The following is a 16574-nucleotide window of genomic DNA, read 5'->3' as shown; positions in this document are numbered from 1 at the left end:
CTGATGTTGCGGAATCCACAGGAGACTGGTGCTGCGGAATCCACTGGATACAAAAGGGGATTGTTCCTATGGAAAACTGTTTCCACATTCAGATCATTCTTACTAAATCAGAGCCTGATTATAACATAATGATGAGCAAGCCTCTCATTCAAACAAAGCTGGAAAAATATTAATGTCTTAGTTTATTTGGCAACCAGAACTTATGTTAGGTTCAACATGTACGATGTGGCCAGTTATAAACCCTAAAGAACCAGGACAGTAGCACCCCATCAAGCTTTACCCCTTATTAAAACAATATGTGTACTACATCAAATCTCTCCTGTCCTGCAGACCATGGCTCTTTTTCTATTATTTGCTGCCTAACCCTGCTACCACACTGGCAACATGCTTGGTAAAAGGTATTATGAGACAACCATTCAATAGGTACTCATGACAAGCTCTGACACACACACAATCACACACAAACCCCTGTGCCCAATTGCTGAGGGGAAGAACTGCTGTGGATAAAATTTTCAGCAACTACAGTTCACCATCTAAGTTCTGGGTAGATAGGTAGACAGACAGACAGACAGATAGTTTATTTACGGCCCTTGGCCAGATAAAACAAAATACATGGACTAAAATAGTCTTACAGACAAAGGTTTACAGTCCGAGTCTTAAATCACTAATAACAACATCAACATCCAAGTTACATCTGCCATTTGGACTAAGAGACTACTCTATGGCAACGGATTTTCATTCCTGCCGTACAAAATTTTGTAAGTTTTGGGAAACAATGAATAGGTTTTCTAGTGGACAGCCCCTACTAATATTGAGATTCCTAGCTTATTTATTCTCTTATTACTTTTTTAGGTATTAGCCTTCTGATAAGAACACGAAATCCAGATCTCTTGTTCTTATTCCATTCTGACACTGCAAATCATTGTTTCAAGAGGGGCACTGTATTTAGAATTCCAAGTAACACAGTTTTGTTTTAATTAAGAGAAAGATGTTTTCCAGTAAGTTTCAAGAAATGCACAGGGACTATCACCAGCAACAAAAAGAGCACAATGCAAAATCTTTCTCAAGATAGAAAGTGTGTACGTATATAATACAAAAACGAAAGAAGATAAATATGTTGAGCACACAGATGCACACCCTGAACAACTTCTCAGCTTTAGTCAACAAAGGAAAACAAGTTTCACATTTAAGATTTCATCTGGTTTCCTAAATAGAATGCCACCCAATTGATGAGGGAAAACTCACAGATAATTATTTTATTTTGAAGTGTTTATGGAATTAATTATACAGAATAAAATATGGCAGCATTAACTATTGCACTTATTCTGTATATAAGTCTCAAACTTACATTTATGTGTGCATGAGATAGAATGTGACATTCTCAGTGTGGTCTCTGAGACGCCTACGTTTCAAGGACAGGCTTTTGATATGTGATTAAAAAAAAAAGGATAAGCAGAAGACTGCTCTTGCCAAAAGAGAGAAAAGGATCTACTGTTCATGGTGATTTGGAACACAACCAGTTCTTGATTAGACATTGTCTAAATAGCAAACATGGTACATCTAAAAATCGCAAAGAGGGTTTAGACATTTTATAATTCATACCCCTATTTCAAAACTGATTTATTTTAAAACAACATGTTTAATATTCTGCAATTGTTTCAGGAACAAATTCTTATTCAGGTGCCAGCTGTTTTAGTTACAGCAATATCAAAAATGAATAATTTATTTGAAAAAAGAAAGAATTTCTCAGGTTTGTTTCCAACAAGCCACAAACAGGTTTCCTGCCTCCTTTCCTGCTACAGCTATCTGTGTCCTTGAAGCCAGCTTTTGAAATTTGGTAACATTTGGAAACTGCATGGTACATGGCATTGGGGGGGGGGTGCTGTTCCCTCTCAAGCTAACTGAAATACTCCTCTAGTCACACAAGGGCAGATTTGGGTCCAATTCTTAGCATTTACTGTTTCTATATAGATATCTCATGTGCTTACTCAGCTTACGTTTTTAAAGAGACTCATGACTGTATCCCACAAAGATAAATCTATCATATTTTCATAGTGTTTTGAAGAGCTTTTCTGTTTAATACTACCACCCACCCACTTTAACACTACCCAACAGCTCAGCTGTGGAATCAGAAACTGGATTAGCAAATAAATAGATTTATGAAACGAGAGTTAGCAACTGCATTATAAGCGTAAGCTTATAAATGAAAAAGCTTTATACGCTTTTCAATTAGCCTGTCAGAAGGGCTATGTTTCGAGACATCATATTTGAAAATGTAAGATAAGCACAACGAAACAGAAGAAAAAATTGATGACTGATGGGGAGGGAGGGGAGCCCTAAGACTAACAATGCTATTGTTGCTTAAACTTTTAAGATACTGACAGTTATAAAATAGTTCATTTTAAATTCTTGAGTCTTTAAGATGTCAGAGGACTCTTTCTTGTTTTTGTTAAAACAAGTTAATGGTAGTACCACTCTGGAATGACATTTAAACTTCTCCATTTTTTTAAGTTGCTTCTGCCCTTGCCAGTACTCATCTTTGTGATATTAAGAATGATAAGCTAGTTTAATTACGAGTAGGATATTATGTGTTCTATGCCTGTTTTTTTAGAAACATACAACTGAGGAAATCAATCACAAGCTCCTTAGTGGAGAACCAGAATGGGAAAAACAAGTTTAAAAAAATGAATGTGCAGGCTGAGAAAGTACAGAAGTTGGGTAGTAAAATCAAATTAACTGGAAACAACATCTTCTAAAGAACCAGGAACAGCTTGTAAATCTAGCCAGAGGCAGTATGGCTCAGACCACCGACTGGAAACATTACAAAATAAATATCAACCACATTAAAGAGAGCAACTTATCCATCAGCGTAAGAACACATTGAAACAGCTTCTTATATTGATAGGGTTTGTGTTAAAACTGGTAAATAACAGAAATGTCTTATAGCATTGTGAAAAAGCCTACTGCGATTCCTACCCAAAATATTCAATAAAAGTGAAAGCAATATGATAACACTATCTGATATCCAAGTCTTATCTTCAGTGTGTAAATAGTGCATACTTTAAATCCACAACTTAATTGTTTTGTGTATAACTACAGTTGGGAAAAAACTTTCAAAAACCATGTATTTTCCTTAAAATGTTACACAGTCAATGGTAAAATTTAGAGCACCCCTTTGTAACCTTAAAACTGTGATGGTCAGCTGGCAGTCTAGAGGAGGGCAGAGCAATCCTCAAGGGAGGGGCTGAATGCCCTTAGGAACCAATGTGACTCCTGTGCCAGTGTTAGTGCCCCTTGCGCTGGCTAAACTGGCACTAACGCTGGCACAGGATCAGTTACACTGGCACTGGGGAGCAGCGGGGCAGCACGAAGCAGGGGCACCAGCGTAGCCTTGTCAGCAGCATTTCTCCAGCGCAAGGGCTCGTGCCAGTGCCAAAGAGGGTGTTCCTAGGGGCGGGGCCGACTTTAGTCAGCTCCCTAAGCCTTCTCGCCCCGGGAATGTCCCGTTTTGTAGGCATGAACTTGCACCTGCAAAAAGGGAGGCACAGCCCCGTGTAACTCAATGGGGCTGTTACACAAGGTTTGGGGGGGGGAATAAATTTTTCCCTTCTATGGAGGGTGTCCAAACTGATCAGGAGGTGGTGTGACTGCACTGTTCCCAAGCCTGCTGTAACTACCCTCCCCTTCAGGATCTTTTCAGTTGGTTGGGCTCATCCATTTCCCAACTGCTCCCCAGGCACTGCTTGGACGTCTGGTTCCTTTCAGGCTGCTTTCTAATTTGGGCAGCATTGCTCCAAAAATGATTTCCTTAAGAAGTGTATTTGGTACCATTTCAGCACCATCTTTCCCTTTTTTGTAGTTCAAGGAGCGCCTACTAGGGTCTCATATGCTGATTTTTGCCTGTATAACATAGCTTCCTACTGAATCATTAGGTAGTTATGTTGCTCAAGCCAAATCAGTCTGCAGGGCACTGCTTTTGACTCAGTGGGTATCTTAGCACTTCCAATGAGAAAGAAGATAGTCCAGACATTTCTCCTACTGCTGCTTTGATACTCGTTCTATGCCTGCTGGCTCCTTGATCCTATGAGGCAGAACTCTTCCAGGCCAAGCAATTGGGATATGCATTTGTGACCATTATAACAAGGGAGGCTTTTTGGTCACATTGAAAGTATTGGCTGTCATTGCCTTGAGGCACCATCTCTATTTACTTTAATTATATGTGATCAAAAACAATACAGGCCTGAAGACTTGCATAATAATACTTCCAGTTCTATGAGTCCAAGCTTTACAGACTTTTATGAGGTTTTCTTTTGTACACAGGTGGATGATAATAGTTGTATGGGACAAGGAAAGCTTTTTCAGCTGCAGCTCCTAGGCTCTGGAATGAGCCAGCAAAGGAGGTATATAAGCAAATACTATTCCAAAAATGATAGCTTCAGTTTAGTTTAAACTGAAACTATCGTATTTTGGTCATATTATGAGAAGACAAGAGTCACTAGAAAAGACAGTCATGCTGGGAAAAGTTGAGGGCAGCAGGAAAAGAGGAAGACCCAACAAGAGATGGACTGACTCAATAAAGGAAGCCACAGCCCTCAATTTGCAAGACCCAAGCAAGGCTGTCAAAGATAGGCCATTTTGGAGGACACTGATTCATAGGGTCACCATGAGTTGGAAGCGATCTGACGGCATGTAACACAGCACACATTCCAAAAACACTGTACAGTATGTTTTTTTAGGCAAATTTTGCCATTTCAATTGTAGTAATTTGTGTCTCCTTCTACAGTTTGGTTTGAGTTTGCTGGTCTCTTGTCCTTTAGCTGCTTTTAAATCATCTGAATTTTAAAAATGAGCCAACTTAATCCTAGCTAATAGCATGCGGTTTTGGATGTTACTCTGGAACCATTTGGAACCACTGCCTTCAATAGTGGAAGGTGCAGAATAGAAATATCTTAAATAAAAAGATAAAATATTATACATTATTATTAGAGAAATATCTTGATATTTTAACTAGGCATTGGCTTTCAAATGCAAGTAGGTGCACTATACCAGCATTAGCAAGAATGGTATTGTCACACTAGGGCTGACTCTGAACTTCAGTGCATAATAAAGAGCATCTAACATATGTCTTACTTCACAGAGGAACATGTGAATAGTTGCTGAGCATCATGGAGAAAAAAGTACAATGCCACCTCCAGAAATGCAAAGGCAAAGGAGAACACTGCATACCAGTCCTGTATGACATTCACCATTTCTAAATTGACAAGCAGAGAACGCATGGCTGTTTCAAGCAAATAATACAGCATTAACTAAGTTGTCATTTTTACAAGATGCACCATCAAGTAAAACTGTTCAGATGGACTAAAGTGATTTAAAACAAGATAGGCTTGAAAAGCAATAAACTGGTTTTATAACATGTAATTATGTAATATTAATACATAACATAAACTGCATTCACTCATAAAGTACACACTGATAGTCAAGAACACCTGCTACTTCCACTGCAGTCACTTTTGCTTTATGGCTATTATTTAAGATTAATTACACTGAATCCTATTAATATTTGGAAGAGGTATGTTTGGATGAAATGACAGAAAAAGAGCTCTTAAAATATAAGCAGTACATGCATGATATGAAAACAAAAGAAGAAAAATAATTATTTTAACTATGATGCAGAGTATTAGTGAGACTTACAAACTACATCTTCAAGCTACACCTTTCTGTATTCAAAATCTATTTTGTGTTTGAACTGATGTGTTATTAACTTTGGATAACTTTCATACCAGGAGATGATCCCTGCAAGCATAATTTCAAAAATGAAAAGCTTACAAACAAGATGTATTTCGTTGCTCTGCTACCTATATTAGTACCTGGTAATAATAATTTCCACATAATCCACTTCATCTGCCAGCTATCTGCAGCTTGGGGCTCCCATAACAAATATACATAAAACCAATTTGCATGTTTCTATTAAGCAGTAATTATGCATGTGAATCAGCATTGTTGGATAATGGATCTGGAGGGAACAACGTGCACATTCTTTTCTGAGTAAAGTATTTTTTGTGCAAGTTTCCTTTTATACTATTGGGGGGCGGTTATTACTAACACAAATCCGAATCCTAAACTCTTCACAGTTTCTCATAATTTTATTCAAACTAAGACAAAAGTATTGTAGTATGAAAATAAATATGGGGTTACTCTGGTTATCATTACCACAACAAAAAGCTAACCTCTAGTCCTAAACCTAACTTCTTCCCAATTTGTTATAATTTCATTATTAATTGAAAAAGCTCCCTAACTCAATACTGGTGCTAGTATAGAAAGCATCTGGTTAAGAAATGAATTCATCTGCCATCACTGAATGGAGTAAAGTTAACATATAATGCAGCAGTTATATGAACTTCATGAACATGCGTTTTTATATAAGACATCAAAATATTCTTATAGGAAATTATAAATAAGCTTTGTACATCTACTGAGGATCACAAGGAGACACTACAGTAAAATAACCGCTGAAAATTAAATTTCTCGGCATCACGGCAACTTGGTGCCTGGGATTTGGCAATCTCTTTTTTACCTGCAAAGTTCAAAGGGTTTCTAAAATAAGATAAATAGTGTCATGTTATCAGTTTTACTAATTTGTTATTGAGGGGCCAATGCTCTTTGCATGTACTGATAGACTGTCAGAAGGCATCTTTCTGAACCTGGCAATGTATAAACCTTTGAAGATGTTCCTGAACTGTTTGTACTTTAAAAAGAAACTTAATAGAAGGGAATGATGCTGAATGCATGTGTTAAAATGAACCCCACCCTTGAATATTAAAACTAAGAAACAGAAGTAGGTCATGAATTGGAATGGAAAAATATATCTCATGAAATGATTGTGAATGTGACCTATCTGGCCCTTTCATACTCGAAGAAATATATTTAACATTTATGCACTGTACTCCTTCCAACATACTGTATTCCTGCAGAGCATCAAACCTTCAGGTAAATGGATTCAAACTCTCCTATAAAAGATTAATACCTGTTTTTGTAGAGGCTTAATCAATATTAAAGGAAGTCTTTCCATTGGAAACCACATTAATAAAAGCACATAATTGTTCACTAGTACAAATGCTGCATCAAGCCTGAACAGCTCCCAAGCTTTCACGTCCCTTGGTCTACTTTGTTCAAGGCTTAGGAAATTGCAGTTAATCGGCAAACACTTTTGATCAAATTTCACCTTCTAAACTATTAGCATGTTAATTAAATGATTTAATGTGCTGAAATACTGGCCCACCATTAATTATTTCTTCAATACATTCCTCCCAATGTAATAACATTAAGAGATAATTAAATACAATGTCATGTTTCTAACTGTTTAATTATAGCAGAATCCTGAGAAAAGAGGCAATACAACATTAGCAAGCCACTCTGAATTCTGTGTTCTTCCCCCCTCTACTTCAACATTACAGAACACTAGTATAAATTGTCTAACATCACCAATTCATAATACCAATGAAGAACCTCATAAAATAAAATCACCTAATAGGAGACAAAGATATTTCTTTTAATACAGATTTATGTACTGCTAGGTCTTAAACTGGATTTGTGTAAAGTGTTTCAGCCTTATACTATGTTGATACGCTGCTTGTTTCTTTTGATGCCACTGGCTGATGTAAAAGTCCATGTAATTATTCTGCCATCAAAAGGTTGCCAACCTCCAGGTAGTGGTTGGAGATCTCCTACTATTACAACTGATTTCCAGGTGACAGAGATCAGTTCCCCTGGAGAAAAAGAAGGGCCGCTTTGGAAGGTAGACTCTATGGTATTATACCCCAATGGAAGTCCCTCCTCAAACCTCACCCTCTTCAGGGTCCACCCAAAATCGGCAGGTATTTCCCAACCCAAAGCTGGCAACTCTAGCCATCAAGTCGCTTCCAACCTAAGGCGACCTATGAATTGTCAACCTCCGAAATGTCCTATCGTTAACAGCCTTCTTCAACTCTTGCAAACCCTCCATTCCTTGATTTAAGACAACCTATCTCATGTTAGGTCTTCCTCTTTTCCTGCTGCCTTCAACTTTTTGTAGCATTATTGTCTTTTCCAGTGAGTTTTGTCATAACGTGACCAAAGTGTGATAGCCTCAGTTTAGTCATTTTAGCCTCTAGGGAGAGTTCAAGCTTGATTTGATCTGGAACCAACTTATTTGTCTTTTTGGTGGTCCACGGTATCCATAAAACTTTAGCAACAAATTAATTGCCTAGTTCTATGCTAGCAATACTTATAAAACCTAAGGGCTACTGATGTGAACAGCTGCTGATAATGTAACAGAGGACTTTACAAGCCTTGAGCAAGACAGGTGGTTATTTATTAATTAAAATATTTATACCCCACATTTCCTCTTGGCTTAAGGGCAACTGGGAAACCTTTGATTTATTTATTTGTCCTGATACCCATGTCAACATTATATGCTGATCATCAACCCATGATTATTAAACACAATGCTTTCATATTCACTAACAACGCCTCAAATACAATATTCGCCAACTGAGACTGTGCACACATTCAGATGGAAATCACTGAGAGGTGCCACTCATTTATTCAACTGGCCTATTTCAATAACTGACAGAGCTATTCCAAGCAGAATTATACCCTTCCAAATCCAGTGAATTAATGGGCTTAGCTTAACCTTGCTTAGGATGACACTATAAATATATCAAACAACGTGTGTTGTATGTGTGAATAATCCCCCCAAATCAGGGATGCTTCATCTGTAACATTTTACAGATAAAACAAATAAATAACAAATAAATAGCCCCTGTATAGGAAAGGGTTGGCAACCCATATTAGGAAAGAATGATAAGACTATTTTGCCATGGAACTATCAGGTTCACATACTTGCAGAAAAATAGATGTCCATAAATGGTACAATACATGGCTTTTCTACACAGAGATGATCTCCATTTATGAAATTGCTCTCAAGTTTTCAGAATATGTAGGAAAACAGAGAAAAACAAGGAGGGTCTTGAAACATGAGGTAAACAAGGAGGTAGATAGGACACTGAATACATTTGGTACCAAAACAAGGCAGATGGACAGACAGGATCAATACATTTGGGAAGGATAACAGGCAGGCAGGACACAATGGAGAGAGTGGATGGGCAGGATCGACAAAAGGGAAACAGAGTTGTAAGCACAGCCCAGCTTTTAATACCAGCACGTGGATCTCATACACAATGTGATTAAAAAGCTTTCTTCTGCTTAAGTTGCCTACCCAACAGACCCAGGGTGTAATCCACTTGCTAGCATTGAGGTCCTGAAGCAGGCAAGCATGATAGCCAATGCCTGACCACAGAGACCAGGGACAAATGAGAATACAATTTTTCTTAAAACACTAAGTTTTCTCGATTATGCTTAGAACAGTTCTTCAGCTCAGCGTGTGGAGGTTTCTTAGGGAAGAGCAGAAAGAACAAAACAAACACATTAAAAAAACTGTGTGTGTGTTACTTGATGTCAAGTTGCTTCCGATTCATGGCAACCATTTAAAAGACCTATCACCCTCCAATATAAAGCTGTCCGCAATATACAGTAATAAAAAGAAACTGACTTTTCACAAGTAATTAACTAGGTTTTTCTTAGACCAAAACCACAATATAAATGCTACAGAAACATTAACTAGTGAGATATTAGTACCTAAGCAAGAATTCATCCAAACACCTGGTTGTTTACATCTTTTATTAAGGAGCTACAAATAAGCTAACCTGTTCAATTCCATTAGATAATTACCAAACTATTTAAGCCTCATTTATAAGCTATCCATCAGAAAGATGTGTGTTTAGACAAGGGCTTTACAGAAAAAGGAACCTATTTCATCATCCTTGTGTCTGTGCAGTACTATTTCCAACTGCAAGTCAGGGCCCATGACGGTGTTGCTCCATGTGCATAGAAAACTAGTGTGTCACACAGAAGACTCTTCTCTTTGGCATTCACCTTTCTATGGCAGGGAACTGGATTCTTTATATAGAGTCACTCAGGTGGTACAGGTCTATCATCTGTAAGACACAGGTCTATCATCTGTAAGGATTAGGCCCATGTTTAACTGGCATTTCACGAGATAATCACAATGGGAGGCAGTGTGGGCAGAAATCTAAGGAAGAATTGAATACTGCCAGTAGCCATAAAAAAATACCAAAAGGGATTTCATGACTGCTTTAGATACACAGGAGGCTGAAAAAGAAAGGAATTGAGGAAATCTTATTATGGCCTTGAAAAGAGAAAATATATCTATCTCTACAACTCCAACTATTGCCATTTAAAGGGAGCACTGAGGACCACTTGTTCAGGGAAAGTGGCAGTTTCACTTCCCCATTGAATTACAAGAAAGAGAGGCAGTTATTTAGTAAGGCTGGGAATCCCTGCTGGAAGGTATTGACCAGCCCTCGAACAGTTTGTCTTTTTAATCAGCTGCAACAGAGTTTCGTATTATCTGTATTGACAAACGCTAGCTGCAGCAAGAACACAAAATAACTATCCATGGGAAAGGTGAAGGAAAAAAAACTTTTATAAAAACCCACTTCCAAAATAAACGCAATGCCTAATAACAACAAAGACGCAGGAAGATATCCAATTTTCCATGAGCCCATGTGTCATCAATGTATCCAGCAAAAGTCCTGTTACTTAAGCAAAGTGAGGTGGCTTCCTAGGGGTTCATAGAGGAAGAGACCATAGTCCTTTCCCCATCCAGAAGAGGCAGTAACAGTAACTCCTGACGTTTTGGGGTGTCAGAAAAAAGTCACTTTGGGTGTCACATTACTCAGAGAGGAAGAAAAGGCAGCTACTCGTACTTCTTCCCATTTGGCACTGTTTAGGATACTAGTTGCCCGCAACCATGAACAGTAAGTAGGGGCTCCAAGTCAGTAGGTACCTCCAATTTTGGTCTTATTTTCCAGTAGTCATGGCTCCTTGCTAGGGTTGCCAGGTCCTTCTTCGCCACCAGCAGTAGGTTTCTGGGGCGGAGCCTGAGGATGGCGGGTTTTGGGGAGGGGAGGAACTTCAATGCCATAGAGTCCAATTGCCAAAGCGGCCATTTTCTCCAGGTGAACTGATCTCTATCAGCTGGAGATCAGAAATGCTACCAGTATTAATGAAAATCGAAACTGTGTGCATGGGAGATCCTTGTCTGCATCATAGCTTCTATGTTTATATAAGGGGAATGAAATCCCCAGAAGATGGAAATGATGATTACAGTATCTTGCTTTCACCAGAATTAGCAATGCACAATTTTTGGCTAACATTTGTTATACTGTAAATATGTAATGTTTAACATTTTGAAGAACATACTTGATGGATTCTAAAATATTAACCATTATTAACAAACTGTTCGTCCTTTAAAAAAAATACAAGAGCAATCCAATTATCCAGATTCAGTCTGATATATCAATTGGGAAATTATTTTTAATACGAATAAATTCTAAATAGATAATTAACTTGTGTTGATTAGTTGCACAGTGATGGTTACCTTGGACAAATCTAACTCTAAATCTTAATTTGTTTACATTCGTGTAAGCATTTGAACTTGTGTTGATTAGTTGTACAGTGACGGTTATCATGGACAAATTTAACTCTAAATCTAAATTTGTTTACATTTTTTTAAAAAACCTTTATCTGAATGCACATGAATTCTACAGTAACTTAGAAGTGAGTACAATTTTTTTTAAAGGAACTGAGTGCTGCTTTGTAGCATAAAACTGCTATGTATTTACTTCTTTTCTATGCTGTTACCAAATTAGAAAACTTGAGAAATTCATGACCCTTACATGTTCACACTGTTGCTTTAAAGAACATCTATTTTGCTGAAAAGCTTCTCTGGTAGCCATGTGATCATGCTCTTGCTAATTCTTATCTGTCTGCTAAAGATGAGCAATTGTCTCTGATAACAGCACTAATTATAAATGCTAGAAACTGCTTACATCCACATCTCTGAAGTACAATGAGCATGTATAATACATGTATTAGAGCAAACAATCTTGAGGGAAATGACAGTAACAATGTGAGCTTTGGCACGAGGTGATCATTCCTACATTGACTACACTGCATTAAAGAGTTCCGCAGCTTAAAATCTTCCTAGCAGAAGAAAAGGGCAGCAAAAAACAGAATTGCTATATAGTCAGGCTTCTTATATATGTTGTGCATAACTGTAGTCTTACAAGGTCCTAAAGGATTACCTGCTTTCCAGTGGCACATTACTGCCAAGGACCCAGCTGTCCTGCAGCTGGACCGACTCGGGTGTGGTTTGCAGCTCGGCGGGCAAAGCAGCCGGCGGGGCCGGACTCTGGTTCCTCCTATTTGTCAGTGAGTTTCTGTTAAGGGAGGTGATAGATGGGTGATGCTGTGCTGAATGCTGCTTGTGAGAAGGTGGCAAATGTTGCAGGGTCGACTGGCCTTGGTTATTTGGAGGTTGCTCTGAGAAGAAAGAAAATTAAAGTTTTGTTATACATCATCCTCATTTTGGCTAGAGCTAAGCAGAAACTGAAACGACATCCCATCATCTAATATATTTGCATATTATTCTATTAGCTGGCTTCAATGACATTCTTCGAGAGTGAGTTTACCCTTGATAGGCAAAGATCTAATTAATATACAACAGATGGTACAACTGCTTTTTGGTTTTAATTTGTCTCATTTTTTTAAATTAAAAAATGCGGTTTTATTAACACCTACAGAAAACAGTATCTGACAGATCCTCTAGCATCCGTTTAGAACTCAGCTTTTTAAAAACAAACCAACCCTGAAATTAAATGGGTAATTTCAGTAGAAGACAAAGGTTTTCGGAATGCATATAATCCCTATAATTATTTAATGGAGGGTTTTTTTAAAAGGTTTATTTAACTGCAATAAATTATTGCAAGCTAGTTGCTAAACAGCAGTAGACGACTCTAGTTTAGTGCATTTCAAATAAGGCAGATCTGCACTATGATCTGCTAATAGATGCTAAGTATTCTTTAGCAGAAGGTCACTCTGTGAAGCAGATGTTGCTTCATGGATATTTAACAGACTGAATCACATCTGATTACGACGTCAGAAGACTCATATACTTAATGGCCGTTACATCCATTAGAACACACATAGAACAGATTTTCCAATTTCACACTGTGGTATAGCTATGTTTTAGAGCAAGTCACAGGTGGTCAGACAATCTTGCCACCATAACAATGGTATAGATATGTCATGGTTCCCAATGAAAAGTGTTATCTAATATTTTAAAAATCAGCATCTGATAATGGTATCCACAGCATGTTCTAACCTTGTGTAGATAAGTCCTGTTTTTTCCTACTCTGTGTAAACCACAGAAGCCAATGGATATTACAGGTCCTGGCTCCTAAGCCTATGGTTCCATAACGTGCACAACATAAGTATTTGGGTTTACGTCAATTTCCTACAGGTGACTTTAGGATAACTTCGCTTGTATCAAGCTTCTTGTATCAAACTTCTTCAGCTTCACAGCACTGGGATGTCAAGATTCATACTTTAGCACTTGCAGGGTTAAAACAAAGGTTTCTCAGACTATGGTACAGAAAAATCTGAACAAAATCGTATGGAGAAAGCTTTATAATTCAGGTAGCATACAACTAATCAGCTTTGTCTTTACCGACACCAGTGGGTGTCAATGCATATGATTAAAATCACTGCAGAAAGCTTTAAGGCACATTCACAGCTAGCTACAGGATAATTTAACAGGCTAAAGCCCACAAAGGCTTTTTTTCAAGTCTACTTAAAACTTTATCTGATTTAGATTAGAACTTAATTATCAGCTGGTAGAGAATTAACTTTGGTTATTATGTAAAGATACATATAAAAATGATTACCTGCGCAATAGGAAACCCTATCTTTAGACTCTTTCTTTATACAATATACTAAAATCAACTCCTATTTGAGGAGTATAATCATTTTTTCACTGTACTCCTAATACTAAACTTGTCTAACATTAGCTCCGTGATATGTGTACATATATATCATCTGACATTTCACCTTTTCAGCTTTATTTCCCATTTCCACATCCAAGGTACGTTAAAGACTAATCCACATCTTTCTTTCTGTTTCTTGAATAGGCCTAAAGAAGGGGGGAGGGGGGACTGGGATGACTACTACACTCTGTGATCAGTAACTCCTGAAACACGGAACCTCATCATACAAAGAAATTTGAAGCTACAAGTAGGAACCTGCGAGAACTTGCAGGAGGCATCTTATTTCCATGTCCCCCACTATTTCCTCTTTCCCTTTCCTGAGAGCCTCCATAGTCTCTCCCCTTTGCCTGTTTCCTTCTCCCCTTCCCACCTAACAGCCAAACGACATTTACCTACCCCTCTATCTTAAGCTTTCCCACTCCCCACCCCAACAGTCTCTACTAAGGGAACCCTCAAGCACTTGAGGGGTGGCACCTCACTTTTCCCTGCAATCCTCCACCCATGCTGTTTTCTCTTTCTCTCCTCCTGGCAATCCCCATATCCTCTCCCCTTTCCCTGCCTCATTCTCTCTTTCTCAGCCATTTGCCAACCTTCCTTTTAGCTGCTTATCATCTTCTGCTATTTTCATTTATTTACTTCATTTATACCCTGCCTTTCTCTACAGTGGGGACCAATGCAGCTTACATTATTCTTCTTTCTTTTTTATCCCCACAACAACGCTGCAAGGCAGGCTAGGCTGAAAGTATGGGATGGGCCCCAAATTACCCAGTGAACTTTCACAGCAAGATGGGGATTTAAACCTGGGTCTCACAGACCTTACTTGGAAGCTCTAACTGCTGTACCACACTGGCTTTCGTAGGGTGGCTGCTGTTGAACAGCAGCATGCAGCCAGTCCTAGTTGGGTCATGCGAGTCAGGTGGTATCAAATCACCCAGAGGTAGCTGCAAAACCTAGGGTTGCCAGCTTCCATTATATCCAGCTGAGGCATCTCCCCTTCCCAAATCCAGCCAGCCCAGACTCCATGCCAAAATCTCCAGGGATTTCCCAACCTTAGCTGGCAACCCTAGCCATGCCTGGCCCCTATAAGTCCTCCCACAAAAATCAAAAATAGACCTTGAAAGGACCTTGCCCTCTCTCACAGAAACTCCAAGCCTGGAATGCTTTGGTTGCCTACCAACAGTCACTGATGGAATCAGTTTGTTAAAGCTCATCATTTTTTTTTTTAAACCATGTACTTTTTTCTGCAAATCTGGGTTTGCAGAAAGATCTGCCTTGCCCGTTCACCACTCCAGGCTCTGGATTTAAGTGCCCTCAGATTTGGCCAATTTCATTATTAGTATATAAATAGAGGAAATATCCTATTTTTAATTTTAAACAACCCCCCCCAACTAATTTTAATTAGAAAAAACCCTGCCAGCAGTAATTATTCCCACATAAGAACTCTAACCGAACCATTTAAAACAGTAATCCCCAACACCCAAAGGTGTCAGTTCCCTGCAACCCACTTGCTACTCAAGCCTTAGGGGTGGGGGGAGATCTAGAGGGTTTTGAACAGAAAAGAGATGGAACTAGCAAAACATGGAGCTAATTCCAGGCTGTGTGGCTTAGCCATAAACATGCAGTATTTGGGCTTGGCAAGTTTTCATTGTGGTCGCACAGATAGTAAATCCTCTCCTTTTTTTGCAAACTGAAATAACTGATCCTGCCCCCAATGGCCCTGCCACAATGGCAGCATTTTATCATTGTGCCCCAATAGCCATTTTGTGCTGGCACCTAGTATTGTTTCTTAAAATTCTAGAAGTGCTGAAAGGTTCAACAAGGTTGGAGATCCCAAATTTGGAAGTAGCTTTGGTACGTCCTTTCTAAGTCTTTCCCCAAAGATAGGGATGCCACCCTCCAGGTAGTTATACAAATGACTCACTCTACTGTAATGAGTATTGATCAAATAAACAGTAGTAGGCAAAAATAAACAAGCAAAGTAGCAAGTGCAATCAATGTATTATCCAAAAATAACAAGATAAACAAGCAACGCTAAGCAACCGAGGTTACAAAGCAAGTAGGTAGAAACAATAACTAGTAGTAATACATGTGCAAAAGTTCATATAAAGCATATAGTTGCGTTTCTGGTCAATTTCATATTCTTCAGACAATGGAGGAGGTGGAGTTAACACCACGTATGAATTTTCTGCTAGCAGCCCGTTTGGGAGCTCCAAATTTATCCTAGGAATTGTACAATTAAGCCCTTGTGGCTGATGAAGCTACCTCGTGTAGCGAAAGCGCTGGAATACTTCCGGAGCTGCGTTACCACCACCTACTCCTCCATTGTCTGAAGAATATGAAATTGACCAGAAACGCAACTATATGCTTTATATGAACTTTTGCACATGTATTACTACTAGTTATTGTTTCTACCTACTTGCTTTGTAACCTCGGTTGCTTAGCGTTGCTTGTTTATCTTGTTATTTTTGGATAATACATTGATTGCACTTGCTACTTTGCTTGTTTATTTTTGCCTACCCTCCAGGTAGTGGCTGAAGATCTTCTGGAATTACAAATAATCTCCAGGTGACAGAGACCAGTTCACCTAGAAAAAATGGCTGCTTTGGAAGGTGGACTCTATGGGATTAT

The 16574-nt window shown here is 38.6% G+C and overlaps 1 protein-coding gene across 8 annotated transcripts in view; it reads right to left on the bottom strand.

Annotated features, from left to right (window-relative positions):
- TENM3 (teneurin transmembrane protein 3) overlaps nucleotides 1–16574 on the bottom strand; it is a 469013-nt gene that overhangs the window by 170209 nt on the left and 282230 nt on the right. For all 8 annotated transcript variants that reach the window (XM_056855868.1, XM_056855869.1, XM_056855871.1 and 5 more), the window contains one exon: nucleotides 12207–12444. In XM_056855868.1, coding sequence (XP_056711846.1) covers nucleotides 12207–12444 — 238 coding nt within the window. The remainder of the gene's footprint in view (nucleotides 1–12206; nucleotides 12445–16574) is intronic.

The sequence above is a fragment of the Euleptes europaea genome, chromosome 9, assembly GCF_029931775.1.
Source record: "Euleptes europaea isolate rEulEur1 chromosome 9, rEulEur1.hap1, whole genome shotgun sequence".
In the NCBI taxonomy this organism is placed as follows: Eukaryota; Metazoa; Chordata; class Lepidosauria; order Squamata; family Sphaerodactylidae; genus Euleptes; species Euleptes europaea.
This window is presented reverse-complemented; position numbering and strand designations above follow the sequence as displayed.